Below are 19,058 nucleotides of genomic sequence, written 5' to 3' on the forward strand. Positions count from 1 at the left end.
CATTAGTAGAACTTCCAGTGATTTGTATTTTCAGCTATCAGAATAGTAAAATCAGCATAACCCAGGTTATTTATATTTTTCCCCCCAGGTTTAAAATCTCCACTCATCTTCCCCTCCAGCTGCCTTCACTATATATATTCAGTTTATTTAATAATTAATTTAGGGCATGGGCCGCAAAGCATAAAATACATGGATAGTAGCAGTAAAGATTTATGGAAAGAACAGAACGCATGATAATACAATACACATAAGATTGAGACTCATTAGCTGACCTAGAGTTATCCTGTTTCATCATATTCCATTCACACTGTGGCTTCCTGAACAAATCCATAGCTAGATCCGATTCATTTATGTAAATACAAATGCATATATTTACATTTCAATTTTAATTTTCCTCACGCTAGTGCCCTACACATAAATAACTTTTCCCTACAAGATTATGTGGGAGAGATGAAGAAAAGAATAGTTATAAACGTACGAGATTTTGCAGAGGAAAAACAAGCATTTTGTAATATATAGTATACACTACACTACAGTAATCTTGCACCGCCAAGGAGGATGAGACTACAAATCCCAAGATGCAACGCGGCGGACAGGCGGCTGAAAAGCGGAAACAGGTGGACTTTGAATTCTCACCGAGGAAAGAAAAAGGAAATCACCGCCTGCCTCCTTCTTTTGCCATTGGTTGACAATCGTGGGCTGGTGCGGCTTTTGATTGGTCCAGAGGATTGCACGCCTCCTTTTGGCTACGGGATTAGAAGGAAAGGCACGCTGTGTTTGACTTTCTCTATTTGCCCGGTCTTTGAATTTATTTTTTATTTTTCTGGATCGTGATCCTGCAATACAATGGTGAGCCTTTAATTTTAATTAAGCTTTTATTTGCTTTCGCTAAGCTTCTTTCCTCTCCCTTTCAAAGAATGAGCCAGAGGATTACGGCTGGGGGAAAGTGATTTGCTGTTTTGGTGTCCCTTACAGGTATTTTGCTTTAAAATAGAAATGCATGGAGAACTTTGAATGTTTCTAAAGCGAATTGAGTTTGATTAGAGGAGACGATTGCACACATCTTAAGCTTTGGGGTAATAGTGGCGCATTAAATCGAGCTTCCGTAGTCAGGAACAGGCTACCTTGAAATGGAGAACAAACAGCAGATGAAGGCATTGGGTTTACACAGTATATCAGCCTGATAATTAGCTGGTCTAAGCCGAGATACCTATTTGGATTGACAAAGTTTTGTGTATCTGTGTTTGTCGTAAAACCCTCTAGCTCGATACCCATGCTTCGCTACGAAACTGTGGTCGGGCTTAGTTTTTGGGAAGGAAAATAAGGGGGGAGGGAAATCTGCCTCTGCCTACCAGCATCCATTGGTATTCATCTGGCTAGCGTCCTGTCAGTGTATGAAAGAGTTGAGGGCTGTTTGGAAACGGAAACAGTATTTGCAGTGTGAGCAAGGAGACAGCAAGGAGCCTGGGCATGGCTTAGATCAACTGTTCTGCACTAAAGCTGCTTGATGCTGTGAAAGTAAAACTGAAACTGAAACTCCTCTCCTCTGCTTGTGTTTTGCATTTGGAACAGATTTCTTTTCAGGTGGGGAGGGGGAGTAGAGTTCCTTAGCATCAGAGCATGTTACTAATAATATAGGAAATACTAATGCTCTAATGGTCATTTCGAAAAATCCTTTCTTAGTGAGCACCTAGAAGCCAAGAGGAACATGGGTGGAAAATGTCAAGTTTGTAGGCTTTACGGTTCTGGAGATTTTGTGATGGTGCGTGAGTGGTATTTCGCTTTTATATATATATATAGATTGTCTGAGATTCTTGGAACTGATCTTTTATGTAGGGAAAAAGTGCTTTTGCACTGGGCTTTGACTTTTGCTCGCAAAGGACCAATCATTTGGAGTAACTCAGACTTTTTCGTGTGTCAGCATTTAACTGATACTTTTTCTGTGGCTTTCTGATCCTTTTCTCACAAAACGTCGGAGACATTTTCTCACAAAATGTCCTTTTCTCACAAAATGTTGAGTTGGCATACAAATCAAGTCCCTTAACCCTTCAACCAATCTCATCACAGGAGCAGGCAATATTTTGCTGCATGGAGATAATATCCTTTCTTGCTTGGTTTTTATTTTATTTTAACAAACTTGTGCCTATAGCATCCCTTGGCCAACATGGTTTGGAACATGAACGTGTGAAACGGAGGATGGACTCACGCATCATATGAATGCATGGCTTCTTGTTATTTTGAATCATCCTTTTTTGAGCCAATGGTAGCAAGTTTGAATTCTTTCCTTGCATTTGTATGTCTACAAATATAAGGGTATGTTCTGTGTTCAAAGATCCCTTGTGGACTGAAAAGATCCAAAGAAATGTATTTGCATAATAGGATAATGTAGTCTTTTATTTACATCCAATTGCCTAGCAACCGTTGGAAGTTAAGATGAACCCCATGAAAGGTACTTACAACCTGGATTTGAAGTTCTGATGGCCGATCATGTGATCACATTTTGGAAACTTAGCAACTGGCCATCATTTATGGTCATTTGCAGCTTCCCATAGCGGCATTTTCATCTTGTTTCCAGCAAAAAAATGCAAAGTGCAGGCAATGGGTTTGATTAACGACCATGGATTTCTTAATGATCACCACAAAAAAAGCCATAAAATTGAGTCGGTGTTGTGATGATTCACTTAACAACTGGCACAGATTACAACCATAATTCCGGGCTCATTTATACTTATAAATTGAGGACTACCTGTATTCACAACTCTACTTAACAAATCAGTGAACGCAGAACAGGCAGTCCTCGACTTATAACAGTTGAGCCCAAAACTTCTGTTGCTAAATGAGAGAGGTAAGTGAGCTTTGACCCCTTTTACAACCTTTCTTGCCACAGTTAAATGAAATCCTGCAGTTAAGTTAGTAACATGGTCGTTAAGCGAATCTGGCTTCCCCATTGACTATGCTGGTCAGAAGGTTGCAAAAAGTGATCACACGACTCCGGGACACTGCATAAGTACATGCCAGATGCCAAGTGTCCGAATTTTGATCACATGACCATGAGGAAATGCTGCAATTAGTCGTAAATGTGAAAACGGTCATAAGTCACTTTTTCAGTGCCGTTGTAACTTCAAATGGTTACTAAACAAACTCGGCTACCTGTATTTCTATGGAAATCAAGTTCGAAAATCTGACAGCCAGAAATGCTGCTCATGAGCATTTTTAAGGGAAATATCCAAACTTTTTCCTCAGCTCAGCATTGGGGATTATCACCTTGCTCGCTGCTGCTTATTTCTTGAAATAAGACAATTTTCTTTTTTTCCACATATTTCTTTTTACTGAATCAGATACTAGTGAGGGTTCTGACAGGCGGTAGACAGATCTGCTGGTTCTTCTAGTGTCAGGAAAAAAGAGAAGGAAAAAGATTTTAACTGAAAATTAATACTTTTGACAGAAAAGAATACTCTATCTCAGTGAAGGGCCGAGGTAACAGCCTTCCCTCAGTTTCTTTCATCTCTTTCTCCTCGGCTAGTTCTCCTCCTAATGCATTCTGAAGTTGTTCTCAGTGTCCTGCTTTTAAAAATAGACCAGGGTTTGGCATCTCAACATCCTGCCACCCTATCAAATGTCTGCGTTGTAGCTGAACCCTGAAGCAATGCAGCGCCTCCTTGTATTTGACTAGGGCGGTGGGTTGGGGGGTGGGGAATGTGAAAAGTGTGCAAAAACGAAGCAAAAAATGTGGACGAGACGTGTCTCCAGAATGAAAAGGTTCATTTTGTTGGGGAAAAAAAAATCATTGTGGAGTCCCTGGTGCTCTCTGAGCTTGGTTGTTTGCTTGCAGACATTTAATGACCCAACTAGGTAACATCATCAATGCAAGAGTAAAGATCATCAACTTGTCCTGATGCTGAGTAACAACTGGGTAACAATATTACTTTTTGAAAATCAGAAAAGAGAGTAAGATGGAGTTAGTGCTCTCTTGCTCTCTCTCCCTCCTCCTTTCCACATAAAAAAATTAAAACGTCTCCATTATATTTGCTGTGTGCTTCCTTTTGAGCCTCCAGATGTGCAGGCCTGTAGATCCCATCATCCCCAGCCACCGAAGAAGTGAGATTCATTCTCTATTGGATTCTACTGTATAGTGCAATATTAATGCAATATCGGGTTTTCAATTCAATGTATAGAATGTGAAGGATGTGTGTTTGTGTTTATTTTCATAGTCATAAGGTACACTGAAGATGGTATTTAATTTTGTTGTATGAGGTGCAATGACAAAATAAACTAAAACTAAACTGAATTCTGATGCATCTAGAGCAGTGTTTCTCAATCTTGGCCTCTCAAAGGTCTGTAGACTTCAACTCCCAGAATTCTCCAGCCAACATTTGAGCTCCACCCATCCTGGCTGGGTATTCTGGGAGTTGAAGTCCACACATCTTCAAGGTTGAGAAACACTGTCCTAAAATCATATATACACATAAAAACACTTAAAGACCACACATCTTAGCTGGAGTAACACTGGTCTGGAGGGCTGCTGGGATGGAGAAGCCAAAGTTCTTCAACTGAAATAATTAGGGAAAGTGGCTTTTTTCTCTTGGATGGAAGAAGGGAGTCTTATTTATGAGCCACAAGTGCTGGAGGGAGAAGCTTGTGGCATTGAACTGATGTGTCTCTTTCTCCTTGGCAGGCGTTGATGGGGATACAGCTTGTGTTCTCCTTGTTCGTGGCCAGCGTCTTTCAGAAGATGGCACCCCACTGGTCCTTCGCCCGATGGCTCCTTTGCAACGGAAGGTATCTCATCCTTTGTAATGAGACACTCGTGTCGCCCTGTAGTAGCAACCATGCCTTGTTCTGTGGAAGGAAAGAAGGGGCCCCTCCTTTGAGCCTGGCACACATCCCTGATAATGAAATAGGTGGCATATAAAATTAATAACTAAATAAATGAATACAAAATTTCCCTGCCACACAAACACCCTTCCCCATTTTTCAACACAAAAACATAAAAAGAGGTGAAATAATGATCAAGCCACTCACAAACAGGTTCTTTAAGAGGCCTGTATCTATGGCACCTTGTTTTTCCTTTCTGCGTGGCATCAAACTGGTGTTTTATATTTTGCTAGCTTGCATCGCTACAAACATCCTTCAGAAGAGGAGTTACTTGCCCTGGCTGGGAAGCAGAAGCCGAAGAGTAAGCGGGACAGGTAAGCCCAATTAGCAAAAGGCCGATAATCTTGGCAGGTAAATTGGCTAAAGCAGTGTTTGTTTCCTTGGCAACGTTAAGATAGATGGACTTCACCTCCCTTCAACTATGTTGGCTGAGGAATTCTGAGAGTTGAAGTCCACATATCTTCAAGTTGCCAAGGTTGAGAGACACTGTCCTAGATCAGGGGTGTCAAATTTGATTTCATCGAGGGCCACATCAGGGTTGTGTTTGACCTCGGGGTACAGGGGTGTTATGGCCGGGTGTATGGCCAGCTCAACGCCACTTGTGTCAGGGTTCCTGAGGTGGCCCGGGCGGGTCTGGGGGCATCCATTGTCTCCAGCGGAGGAAGGCGAGACCAGTGAACCCTTGTCCTCCAGAAGAGCCTCACTGTCCCTCTCAGGCCACGCGGAGGACCCCTGGATGGCACGGAGAGTAAGCGCCCAGCCCTCAAGCTCCCGGGGCACCAGGAGCCCACAGCCCAGCCAGCCCCGCTTCCCTGAGGAGGTACCCGGCTGTGCTTACCCACCTCCTCAAGGCTGCAAAGTGTGTGGGTCAGAGGGAGGTCCGCTCCCTCTCCGTGTGAGGAGACCTGGCTTAGTAACCAAAGCATCCTCAGTGATAGGATGAGAGACCACCAAGAGAAGTCAGGAGGAGGAGATAAGGGGATGGTGAAAGGGCAGCAGGGCTGCTGGTGGCCAAGTACTAAGGCAGAACTTCCCTCAGAGCTCCTCTCACTCTCACAATCTTCCTTCTTTCTCTTCTTTTTCCTTCCCTCTTCATTCTCCTTCTTCCTTCCCCTCTTTCCTTATTTTTCCTTCCTTGCTCCCTTCCCACCTTTCCTTCTTTTTCTTTGTCTTTCCTCTTTCCTCCTTTCGTGTCCTTTCTTGGATGCTCAAATGCAAAAGGGGAAACATTTCTTGATGCCTCCTTGCCTTGTGATCAAATGTCACTTTTGCAGGTAGTTTGTTTTTGCTAGCATTCTGCCAGGGAAAACGGAGCTCTGTTTTGGGCTTCGACAGCCTGCTGTTGTGCATCTTGAACTGCTGGGGAAAAAAAACAACAACACAGGAGCCAATGTGTGGAGGTGGTGAAAAATCTGGGGTAAGAATGGAGGGAATTAAGTTTTAATCTCCACCCAGCATCAGAGCTTTGAACCAGTCGCTGAATTTCCAGGAAATTCTGGGAGTTGCAATCCACATATCTTAAAAAGTTATTAAGGTTGAAAAACAGTGGCTAAAGAACTGGGTGGGGGAGGTGTTTAAAGGTTTTTGTTCTCTCAGATGGATAGGCATTTGGCAATTGGAGAGTGGAAGGTTTGCACTCTGTTTGAAGAGGCCTTCAAATTTCTAGGTTCTATCATATTACAAGACCTAAAATGGACACCTAACATCAAAAATGTCATCAAAAAAGCACAACAAAGAATGTTCTTTCTGCGCCAATTCAGAAAACTCAAACTGCCCAAAGAGCTGCTGATACAGTTCTACAGAAGAATTATTGAGTCTGTCATCTGCACCTCTATAACTGTCTGGTTTGGTTCTGCAACCCAACAGGACAGACACAGACTTCAGAGGATAATTAGGACTGCAGAAAAAACAATTACTACTAACCTGCCTTCAACCGAGGACTTGTATACTGCACGAGTCAAAAAGAGGGCTGTGAAAATATTTACAGACCCCTCACATCCCAGACATAAACTGTTCCAACTCCTTCCCTCAAAACGACGCTATAGAGCACTGCACACCAGAACAACTAGACACAAGGACAGTTTTTCCCCCGAATGCCATCACTCTGCTAAACAAATAATTCCCTCAACACTGTCCAACTATATACAAAATACCTTATGATTCTTGACTCTTGATGAATGTTATCTTTTCTTTTATGTACACTGAGAGCATTGGCACCAAGACAAATTCTTTTTATGTCCAATCACACTTGGCCAATAATGAATTCTATTCTATTCTGTCCTATTCTGTCCTATTCTGTCCTGTCCTATTCTATTCTATTCTATTCTATTCTATTCTATTCTATTCTATTCTATTCTATTCTATTGAAGATAGCACTTTTTAAAAGAGAAAATACTTGATGAGGGAACTTGATCTATTTTCCAGTTATACCAAGCCTAAACCAAGTTGAGTAGTAACCAGGAATGTTGGCTTGTTCGTTTGCAGCCGGAGGATCAACGGGATGACCGATGGGAAACCTTCGACAGTTCCCCGAGATATTGATTTGCAACTGGAGACTAGCCCTATCCGGACAGTGGATGCTCTGGGTAAATGTGTGGAGGTTGGACTTTCTTAGCTACATCTTTATCGTACAGGGTGGGCCAGGAAGGCTGGTCCTCTCATAAGGGATGCTGCAAATTCAGAAACACAGAGTGTACTCTCTTACGGCAAACAAAATTTCCATGGCTAAGCAAGATAGTTAGGTGAATTTTACCCCATTTTTACGACCTTTCTTGCCAGCGTTGTTAAAAGGGAATCTCTGCTGTTGTTAAGTTAGTAACAACCGTTGTTACATGAATCTGGCTTCCTCCTTGACTTTGCCTGCCTGAAAGGATGCAAAAGGTGATTCGCTGCAGTCGTCATAAATATGAGTCAGTGGCCAAGCCACTGAATTTTGATCACACGACCATGGGGATGCTGCAGTGGTCATAAGTGTGAAAATAGGTCATAAGTCGCTTTTTTCAGTGCTGTTGTAACTTTGAAAGGCCATTAAACAAATGGTTGTAAGTTGAGGACTACCTGTAGCGTCGCCCCATGAAGAGTTATACTTCTGGTTTTAATTTGGAAAAAGAAGAGTAGAGGCAGTCCTCGACTTATGACTACAAGTGAGCCCAAAATTTCTGTTGTTAAGTGAGACATTTGTTAAGTGAGTGTAATGACCCGGGGGTAGCACAAAGGTAACACAGTCAGATAAGCAATAAGGGTCCCTTTATTATCTCTTACTTTGCCCCCAGTGTCCAGGTTACCTTCAGGCTGGAGAAAAACTCTCTTTGACTGTAGAAAATTCAGTCCAAAACAAGGTACACACAAATTGTAACTTAAAATCCAAACAAACCAAACTGAAGTAATTAGTTTGGCAGGGCAGGAGCAGGAATTTCAAACTTGAAAGCACGGCAAAACTCACACATTTGGGAAGATGCCAAGAACAGAGATAAGCCACAATGATACAAGATAAAGTCACATTTGCTCCCAATAGCTTGCTGCATGCAGCTTGCCTTTTTTTATACACTGTGTTCCCAGCTGCAGCTAATGAAGGGAATCAGGGCCCTTTCTTCCCCCGTAAGCCATGCAACCAATATTGCTCTCTTCTCCGTTCCTCCCTGCGTGCCCTAGGATGAAGAGGGGGTGGGTCTTCCTCTGAATTCCCTCTCCCTTGTTCTGCCTCTCCCTGCTCTGCCCAGACAGACTGCCCTTCCCCAGCCTCCTCCACAGCCAACTGGAGCCATACTCCCACTAACTGTCAGCTGTTCAGCTTCCTCCTCCGAGTCAGATTCCGACAGGGGCATGACAGTTGAGTTTTGCCCCATTTTATGACCTTGCTTGCCACAGTTATTAAGTGAATCACTGCTGTTCATAAATTAGGAACCCGGTTGTGAATTTGGCTTCCCCATTGATTTTGCTTGTCGTAAGGTTGCAAGAGATGAAAGCGTGATCCCAGGACACTGCAACCGTCATAAATATGAGTCAGTTGCCAGGCCTCTGAATTTTGATCACGTGACCATGAGGATACTACAAAGATTGTTACTGTGAAAAATGGTCATAAGTCACCTTTTTCAGTGGCGGTGTAACTTTGAACAGTCACTAAATGAACTGTAAGTCAAGGACTACTTGTACAGCATTGAACTCGATCAGATGGGAGACCTCAGATGGGATGCTAAGCATTTTCTGTTTCCTCTTTAGTTCTATGCTATTTCCTGGAATATCAGTGGTACGTGGACTTCGCAGGATACTCCACTCTGGTCTACCTTTTCACTGAAGGCTACTATTGCCTCATTGATCCCCAGAAAGAAACCAACATTGGAATCCTCTGGTGTCTTCTGACAGCCGTATTCTCCATGTATCCTTTGCAACAGTGGTGGGATTCAAAAATTTTTACTACCGTTTCTGTGGGCGTGGCTTGGTCGGCGTGGCAGGGGAAGGATACTGTAAAATCTCCAGTCAGAAGTGGTATTTGCTGTTTCTCCAAAACTCAAAATTTCTGCTACCAGTTCTCCAAAACTGGTCAGAACCTGCTGAACACCACCTCTGCTTTGCAAGCAGGGACTTGTGATGACCGAGGCATGGCACAAAAATAACAAAGTCACCAAAGTAGATAAATTCCCTTTAATGCCTCCAATTTGGCCCCTAATGTCCAGTTATCCTCGGCTGGAGATCAAACTCTTCCAAAAACGGTCTACGAAGGGAGGAAATGCAGTCCGAACCCAAAGTAAAGATAATTAGAAATAAAAAAAAACCAACACAAACCACGCTAAAGTAATTAACACGACAGGCTAGAATGATAAATTGCAAACTTCCAAAAGATAACGCAGCACCCACAGTTGGGAGGATGCCACTAAGATAATGCATGCTTTGCTTCCAGCAACTTTGTCATGCACAGTTTGCCCTTTTAAACAGTCTTCCCAGCTGCAACCCATGAAGGGGATCAGGGCCTTTTCCTCTCCCGTAAGCCATGTTGCTCCCTTCTCAGTTCCTCCCTGCGTGCCGTAGGATGAAGAGGGGGTGGGCCTGGGTCTTCCTCTGAATACCCATCTGGACTGTGCCCTTCCCTCGTTTCTTCCACAGCCACTGGAACTACACTCCCACTCCCTGTCAGCTGCTGAATCTCCCCCTCAGAATTGGATTCCAACAAGGGCCCTTCCCTTTTGCACCCACCATTATACTGTATAGGTAACCCTCGATTACAACCACAATCGACCCCCAGATTTTTGTTCCTAACCAGGATAGTTATGTGAATTTTGCCCCGTTTTACGACCTTTCTTGCCACATTTGTTAAGCGAATCACTTCAGTTGTTAAGTTAGTTACATGGTTGTTGAATGAATCTGGCTTCCCCCTTGACTTCGCTTGTCAGAAGGTCGCAAAAGGGGATCACGTGACCCTGGGACACTAACCGTCATAAATAGGAGTCAGTTTCCAAGTATCTGAATTTTGAACACGTGACCATGGGGACGCTGCAAAATTTGTAACGTGTGAAAAACGGTCATAAGTCCCTTTTTTTTTCAGTGCCATTGAAACTTCCAATGGTCACGAAATGAACTGTCGCAACTCCAGGACTACCTGTACAAACTTTAAAATATGGTCTTTTTCTTTTCAAAGACTGGAATGGTCGATGTCCATGGAGATTCTCAGTCATCCAAGGTCATGGTTGTCCCCAAGGTGCTTTTTTTCAAGAGGCAACTGGACTTTGTTTTTTTCTTTGAAGATGTTTCGCTTCTCATCCCGGAAGCTTCTTCAGCTCTGTTGTGAAAAGAAGCGAAGAAGCTTCTTGGATGAGAAGCAAAACATCTTCGAAGAAAAAAAAACCAGAATGTCCACTTTCATCTTCATTTAACAACCCCATAATCCCTTGCGAAGGGTGGAGTCTGGGCAACTGAATGGAGCTAGCAGAGTGTTTTAATGGCCGGATGCCCTTCCTGTCGCCAATGTGGAGTTTTGTTCAGCAGATATATTTCTCAGAGAGAAATATCTGCCCCTACCTAGGATCGAACTCACAGCCTCCTAACTGTGAGGCAAGAGCTGCACCTCTAGGCCACCGCATCACTCTAAACAGAAAGTCCAGTTGCCTCTTGAAAAAGCACCGTGGGGACAGAATGGTTGATGTTATGCCCTTAGCACCATATTTTCAGCAAAATATTTGTCATGGTGATGCGTCACTATTTCCGCTCCAAGGAAGGGGGTGAGCGCTCTGTCTGCCTCTCCTTTGCCTTCCTCTTCCTCCTGATTGCAATGGTGGTTTTGGTGGTCCGGGAAGATTACCTTGAATTTGGGCTCAATGCAGGTGAGTGACCTCGGGCATGGGCCATCGCTGGGCACCCTTGTCACCTTGGCCGGCCAAATTAAGCCCTTGGCACTCCCTTGATCAGCTCTCTCCCCTTTCCAGGACTAACCAGCGTCCATAACAATTTGGAGGTCTTCTTCATGGACCAAGGATGGGAATGGATGTAAGTGTTATTGACTTTTGATCCTCTTCCAGTTTAGATCCAACTTTTCCTGCTATTGGCAATGGGAACCTTCCCAGTGGTTATAACAGATAACAGATAATTAGAGTTGGAAGGGACCTTGTAGGTCATCTAGTCCAACCCCCTGCCCAAGCGGGAGACCCTACAACATTTCTGACAGATGGCAGTCCAATCTCTTCTTGAAAGTCTCAAGTGATGAAGCTCCCACAACTTCTGAAGGCAACTTCTGTTCCATGGGTTGATTGTTCTCACTGTCAGAAAGTTTCTCCTTATTTCTAGGTTGAATCTCTCCTTGTTCAGTTTCCATCCATTATTCCTAGTCTGGCCTTTAGTCGCTTTAGAAAATAGCTTGACCCCCTTCCTCTTTGTGGCAGCCCCTCAGATATTGGAAGACTGCTATCATGTCTCCCCTGGTCCTTCTCTTCACTAGACTAGCCAGGCCCAGTTCCTGCAACCGTTCTTCATATGTTTCAGCCTCCAGTCCCCTCATCATCCTGGTTGCTCTTCTCTGCACTTTTTCTAGAGTCTCAACATCTTTTTTATAATGTGGTAACCAAAAGTGGATGCAGTACTCTAGGTGTGGTCTTACTAAGGCTTTATGGTATTGGGTTTGAATTCTCAGGAGAAAGTCGGGCTCTAAAGACAGCAATAAATAAGGATGTCATTCCATTTTTAAAATACGTTGTTGTTTATTAGATTTTTATTACTTTATAAGACACTCAAGGCAGAGAAGATTCATAAGACTGCTTTTCCCTCCTCTTTTTGCCTGTGATGTGGGTTGGGCCCTGAGTCACCCAGCCGGCTTCGCACCTAAGGCAGGACTAGAACTCACAATCTCCTGGTTTCTAGGTCAGCTCCTTAACAACTACCCCAAACTGGCTCTGATTAGTTCGGCCAATGTGTAAGCAAGTGGATTGCCTCCCTTCACTTAGCACCAAGACCTCTCCTCTGAAAAAACTTGGCTTGATTGGATATTTGTTTCTTCCCTCCAGGATCCCGGTGACAAGACTCGGAATTAAAGTGGGCCTTGTGGGCATCTGTTCGTTCATTGGTGCCTGCTTGACCTTCCCGGGCCTACGGCTGGCCCAGACTCAGTTGGATGCGCTCAAAATGGTGGCCAACCAACCAAAGATCCAGTTACGTTCAAGCTCATCGCTTAGCCTTAAAAGAGCCCTATAAGTCCTCAGGATTGAAGGGAGACCTGCCTCACCTTCTTCTAAAATATAGGAGGATAAGTGTGTCTTGTGCTGTTAGATCAACTTAATTAGGACAGAGGTGAATTGATAGGTGAGAGATTGAGGCAGTGATGCGTAGATACGGTTCCAGAAATAACATTAGAAGGTAAAATCAAGGAAGGAGCATGATACTTCAGAATATCTACAGAACCTCAAAATAGGTCCGGCCTACTTCCCTTGAATTTGATTTGTTTAGAAGTTAGTCCTTGACTTAACAACCACTGCTTTAGCAACTGTTCAAAAGTTACCGCGGCATTGAAAAAAGTGACTTACGACTGGTCCTTGCGCTTGTGACTACTGGTATTGCAGCATCCCCACAGTTCAATGATCAAAATTCAGGCTCCTGGTAATTGGAATGTATTTATGGTTATGAGCCACGGTGGCACAGTGGTTAGTGCAGTACTGCAGGCTACTTCTGCTGACTCTCGGCTGTCTGCAATTTGGCAGTTCGAATCTCCCCAGGCTTAAGGTTGACTCGGCCTTCCCTGCTTTCGAGGTAAAATGAGGAGCCAGATTATTGGGGGCAAGAGGCTGACTCTGTAAACTGCTTAGAGAGGACTGTAAAGCGGTATATAAGTCTTAACGGCTATTGCTTGCTATTGCTATGGTGGTTGCATCTTCCTGTGGTCGTGTGAATCACCATTTGTTTCCAACAAGAAAAGTCAGTAAGAGAAGCCGGCTTCACTTAACAACTGCACGAGTCACTTAACAACTGCAGTGATTCACTTAACAACCGTGGCCAAAAAGGATTTAAAATGGGCCATCTCACGCCCAGCCATGGAAATTCCAGTCCCAACTGTGGTCGTAAATCAAGGACTATCTGTAGTGTAAAGGCATACAAAGCTTGCAAAGATCCTTAGGGAGGGAGTGTCCGTGCCTTCTACGTGCCTTCTACGTGGAATGGCAAGCCATTGATTAATTATTGTGTAATAGCACCAGAAAAAGCTATTTCTTTATCTAGGACAGTGTTCCTCAGCCTTAGCAACCTTAGGATATATGGGCTTCAACTCCCAGAACTCCCAAGCCAGGAATATATATGAGCAGGATGTGGGAAGAAAAAGGAAATGCAAGTTGGGTTAGTTGGGCTGCACCATATTATTCAAAGGGCAAGCATGACCCTTGAACCAGTAAAAGCTGTATTTTATGTGGTTGGAAATTATTAAAATGATAGGTAGGTAAGTAGGATGGAGATGATAAGATAGATAGATAGATAGATAGATAGATAGATAGATAGATAGATAGATAGATAGATAGATAGATAGAATGATACCGTAGATATAGATGATAGATCTCAAATGCTGAACTGTCAGATAGAAGATAGACAAGACAGACACTGTAGATGATATTGATTGATGATAAATGATAGATGATATAGATGATAAATATAGATATGAGAGAGAGAGAGATACCATGGATGGATGGATGGATAGATTTTTTAAAATGAGATGCACATAATAACTAGGTGGAACTTTGATCACATCCATTGTGGATCTTGACTCTTGACCCTGCCCTTTGGACACTCTTAATCCTTACTTAGAAGCTTATTGTTTGTGTGTGTGTGTGTGTGTGTGTGTGTGTGTGTGTGTGTAGGGTGTGTGTGGTTGCCAGATAACACATTTCCAGGCCCTCAAAAGTCTGGAGACTGAACGCGGAATAAACCTCCCTCTCCCTGTCCCACAGACTCCTCCTGCATGCCAGTTTTCTTGCTCCCGTGATCGTGGTTCTGATGTGGATCAAGCCCATTGCGCGAGACCTCCTGCTGCAGGCCCCCATGGGCAAGGAAACGGTCCAGATGTAAGTGAAGGGGAGGAGTTGCATTCCGGCTGTGATTTCTTTTTCTTTTTCTTGTTTTAAACTCTTTCCTTTTGAGCTTTAATTCAAGTAATCTTTGCTTAATTTTTTTTTGTTGGGATTCCTTTGAGCATCCCTGGAGCCATGAGGCTTAGTAACTTAAGATTCAAAAGGGAGGTTGGGAATCAGGCCTAGATTCTCAGGCTGTTGCTTGGCAGCTCAGCATTTGAAAGAGGTCCCTCCTCACCAGTGGTGGAATTCAATTTTTTTTTTTTACTACCGGTTCTGTGGGCGTGGCTTGGTGGGCAGGGCGTGGCTTGGTGGGCGTGGTTTGGTGGGCGTTGAAGGGGAAGGATACTCTAAACTCTCCATTCCCTCCCTACTCCTGAGGGAAGGATATTGCAAAATGCCCATTCCCTCCCCACCCCACTAACCTGCTTTCCAGCTCCATTCTCTTGTGCAGGGCAACCAAAGAAGACCCAGCCGATCAACTGGGACTCGGGAGGCAGAGAATAGGTGGGGGTGTGGCCAGTCAGAGGTGATATTTGCCGGTTGTCCAAACTACTCAAAATTTCCACTACCGGATCTCCAGAACTGGTCAGAACCTGCTGAATACCACCTCTGCTCCTCGCCCTCAAGAGAGCTAATGGATCCCCTTCCTCTTTGTGACAGCATGTCGGACACCACCTACAATTCTGTACGCCTCTGGACGATTGTGGTGCTCTGTGTGCTACGCCTGGCTGTCACCCGCTACCATCTCCAGGCGTACCTGAATCTGGCTGAGCGCTGGGTGGAGCAAATGAAACGGGAGGCTGGCCGGATCACCGTGCTGGAGATTCAACAGAAGGTAGGCCCAAGATGGTTCACAGCGAACAGGGCAAAGTGAAGCAAACCCTTTACAGGTAGTCCTCAAATTATGACCACAATGGGAGTCCAAAATTTTGCTCAGCAAGACAGTTGTTAAGTGGGTGTTGCCCCAGTTTACGCCTTTTCTTGCTGCAGTTGTTAAGATAGAGCAGAGTTGTTCAGTCAATCTGGCTTCCCCGTTGACTTTGCTTGTCAGAAAGTTGCAAAGGGTGATCACATGACCCTGGGACAACGGAACCGTCATCAGTCAATTAGAATAGAGCCGGAAGGGACTCTGGAGGTCTTCTAGTCCAACCCTCTGCTCAAGCAGGAGATCCTATATCATTTTAGATAGGTGGCTGTTCAGCCTCTTCTTAAAAACCTCCAGTGATGAAGTACCTATGTCTAGAGGCAAACTGTTCTGCTGGTTAATTGTTCTCACTTTTAGGAAGTTTCTCCTTAATTTCAGGTTGCTTCTCTCCTTGATTAGTTTCCACCCATTGTTTTTTTTTGTCTTGCCCTCTGGTGCTTTTCAAATTATTTGGAGAATAATTTGACCCCCTCTTCTTTGTGGCAGCTCTCAAATACTGGAATGCTGCTATCATGTCCCTCCTTTTCCTTCTCTAGACTAGCCATACCCACATTCTGCAACCGTTCTTCATATGTTTTAGTCTCCGGGCCTTTAATCATCTTAGTTGCTCTTCTCTGTACTTTTTCCAAAGTCTCAACATCTTTTTTGTAATGTGGTGGCCAAACCTAGACGCAGTATTTCAGGTGTGGCCTTACTAAGGATTTATAAAACGGTACTAATACTTCACAGGATTTTGATTCTGTGCCTCTGTTTATAAAAATCGTAAGTACGTAAATACATCAATACATCAATATTTATAACTGTCATAAATACATGCCTCCAAATTTTGATCAGGTGACCACGGGGATGGTACAACAGTCATAAGTGTGAAAAACAGTCACAAGTCCATTTTTTAAAACCATGTTACTCAATAGCTGTAGTGATTCACTTAGCAACTGTGGCAAAAAAAGGTCATAAAATGGGGCAGAAGTCACTTAGCAACCTTCTTGCTGAACAACAGAAATTTGGGGGTTCAATTGTGGTTATAAATAGAGGACTATCTGTATCTGGGTTGCCACTTAAGATATTAGATGTCCAGATCTCAATTGTCATTCTTTATGGTTCCTTTTTTTATTATTTCCAGATCACCAGAATCTACTGCTACGTAACAGTGGTCAGCCTCCAATACCTGGCGCCAATCTTTCTCACCCTGCACTGCACCCTCATCCTCAAAACTCTTGGTAAAGGATTCTCCAGTCACGGAAGTGTCTACAGCAGCTTTGCGGTTTGGTGGACCAGTAGGGGGGGGGGAGGAGGGCTAGGGAATGGTTGTGTGTGAGCGGGTGTGTGTATATCTATGTGCCCACCGCTTGTGCAAAGTGCCCATTGCTTGCTTTAGTAGAGCTGCGCATGCGTGCCCGCTTACCCACCCCTTGCGTGGCCCGGGTCCAAAGAAAGTCAACGGAGAAAGGCCGATTCATTTAATTACCACATACTTCCCCATTAACAATTGTAGTGTTTCACTGAATGACTGTAGCAAAAAAAAGGTATAAAATTGGGAGCGACACACTGAACAACTGCCTCGCTTAGCAACAGAAGTTCTGGTCCCAATTGTGGTTGCAAGTTGAGAACTCCCTATTTCCCTCTGTAGTTTTCCCTCCCAAAATGTGTTCTGAATTTTAATTTTTTTTTTTTTGATTTTATGTTGCTTCATTGGTTGAGCATCTTTTAAGCTAAATAAAAATGTGTCGCTTGGAACTTTATACAAAGGAAGGAAGGGTACACCTGGATTTTTTGATATACGTTTATATATACCAGGTTGATAAAAGAATTTTGGTGAGGGAAATATTTCTACCAGATAAATATAATAAAAGAAATGTATATTTAATAGTACATGTGTTAACAGCAGCCATAATCGTGTTCGTACAACATTGGAAGATCCCCACAGAAGATAACAAAAATTTTAGAATGTGCAGAAATGAATAAATTAACATTTGAAATTAAAGAAAAGAAAGACATTGAATATTTTGAGGGATGGGATCTGTTCTATCATTGGTTAAATAAGAAAAACAAGAGTTAGAAACTCGAAGATTACAAGAGAAAGATTAATCTCGCTATCAGGGTTGTTTATTGTAACTTACTAATTGTGATTAATTTTGATTAGTTTTACTAATTAATATGTATTATTCTCATGAGGGAAAAGCACTGTTATCATGAAATTACCATTAGAAAAGACTATTATTATGATGAGGAATATTACTCCAAGAAATGTTACCAGGCACCACACTGTATATATGGATTTTGAATACGTTGCTTTCTTTTTATTTATATTAATTATGTGCGTGTATATGTATGTGTGTATATATGTGTGTGTGTAGATGTATGTATATATATGTATATGTATGTATATATATGTGTGTGTGTGTGTGTATGTGTGTGAGTATATATATATATATATATATATATATTTTTTTCTTAAGTTTTGTCTGTGGTCTTACATGCATGACCATTCAGCTTGATGGGGATTTCTCCCACGCCATTAGTTGTGCTTTAAAAGTTGTAACTATAATGACGTGGAATCTCATCAAAGCTGAATACCATCATCAGTGTGTGTGTGTGTGTGTGTGTGTGTGTGTGTGTGTATAGACTCACTGAGAAGATTCTGAGCCAAGACACAAGCCTGACAGACTTTGAATGAGCACTTCTGTAATGCGTTGCCTAGATACTTCCAATCTTACGCGGAGAAAACCGAATAACCAAAGATCCACATACAAATACCGCGAGTGTGTGTGTGTGTGTGTACATACACATATATATATATATATATATATATATATATATATATATATATATATATATATATATATATATATATATATATATATATATATACATACATACATACATATACACACACACATATATATATATATATATACACACACACACACACACACACATATAAATACATATATATAATTTTTTTTAGAGAATTTTGGTGAGAATGTAACCTCTCTCCTGTTCCTCTCTCTCCCCAAAAGGTGACTATTCCTGGGGCCTGTATCCTGAGCCTGCGCTAACGTCGCCAGCGCCCAATGCCGTTCCGGTTCGCCAGGCCGCCTCCTCTGAGGACTCTGGGAAAGAAGATATCCAGGCTGCAGTAGAACAGATCACCGCATCTCTTAGTGCCTTGGGCACCGTCTTCACTCCTCTTTTCTACCGAGGGCTGTTCTCTTTCTACGTCTGGTGGATTGCAGCCTGTCAAGTCGTTTCCATCTTCTTTGGCCTCTATTTCCATCAGCACTTGGCTGTATCCTAAGTGATGAGAAGATCTCCTTTGGTTCAGAGTGGAACGCTTCGGGTCCAGGCTTGTGTTTAGTGCCGGAATGTGGATTTCTCTCTTGAGGGTTTGCAAAATTGGTAGCCAGGTTTTCATCCTTGAGGAAAGATTTTTTTCTTGTGACATCTCTTAGAAGGAACCAGCCGGATTCAAGTACTGCTTTTTTGTAAAGACCAATCACAGTGGACTGGATACGCATCTTCCACACTAGCCCAAAAGAGATAAAATGAAGGGGGTGTCTTGATCAGCTTCGATTAAAAATTTTTTTTTCCAGATCTTATGGCTTAAAAACATTCGGGAGCAAAGTTGAAATATGAACAATGAACAACCTTTCACTTCTCCTTTGCTTAGCATTTTTTTTTCATAGATTAGCTTTATTTTTTTAAAAAAATCTTCCTCTATTATT

General features: G+C 42.8%; 1 protein-coding gene across 1 annotated transcript; it reads left to right on the plus strand.

The window, feature by feature from the left end:
* The first annotated feature begins 618 nt into the window (after nucleotides 1–618).
* TMEM161A (transmembrane protein 161A) lies at nucleotides 619–18,993 on the plus strand. Its single transcript, XM_087951672.1, has 12 exons — nucleotides 619–849; nucleotides 4,676–4,779; nucleotides 5,109–5,189; nucleotides 7,360–7,460; nucleotides 9,094–9,250; nucleotides 11,038–11,189; nucleotides 11,292–11,352; nucleotides 12,363–12,506; nucleotides 14,286–14,399; nucleotides 15,069–15,243; nucleotides 16,457–16,553; nucleotides 18,354–18,993. The coding sequence occupies exons 1-12, from the start codon at nucleotides 847–849 to the stop codon at nucleotides 18,629–18,631; spliced, it is 1,467 nt and encodes a 488-aa protein (XP_087807798.1). The 5' UTR covers nucleotides 619–846; the 3' UTR covers nucleotides 18,632–18,993.
* The last annotated feature ends 65 nt before the right edge of the window (nucleotides 18,994–19,058 follow it).

This window comes from Notechis scutatus, chromosome 1 (genome assembly GCF_049901735.1).
Source record: "Notechis scutatus isolate UNSWTSFEM ecotype Mainland chromosome 1, rNotScu1.2, whole genome shotgun sequence".
Lineage (NCBI taxonomy): Eukaryota > Metazoa > Chordata > Lepidosauria > Squamata > Elapidae > Notechis > Notechis scutatus.

Excerpts from the sequence above, each read along its gene's own strand:
- TMEM161A (XM_087951672.1), top strand. Across the intron at positions 4,780-5,108 it reads TGGCTCCTTTGCAACGGAAG|CTTGCATCGCTACAAACATC; the intron begins GTATCTCATCCT and ends ATATTTTGCTAG. Across the intron at positions 11,353-12,362 it reads GACCAAGGATGGGAATGGAT|GATCCCGGTGACAAGACTCG; the intron begins GTAAGTGTTATT and ends TCTTCCCTCCAG.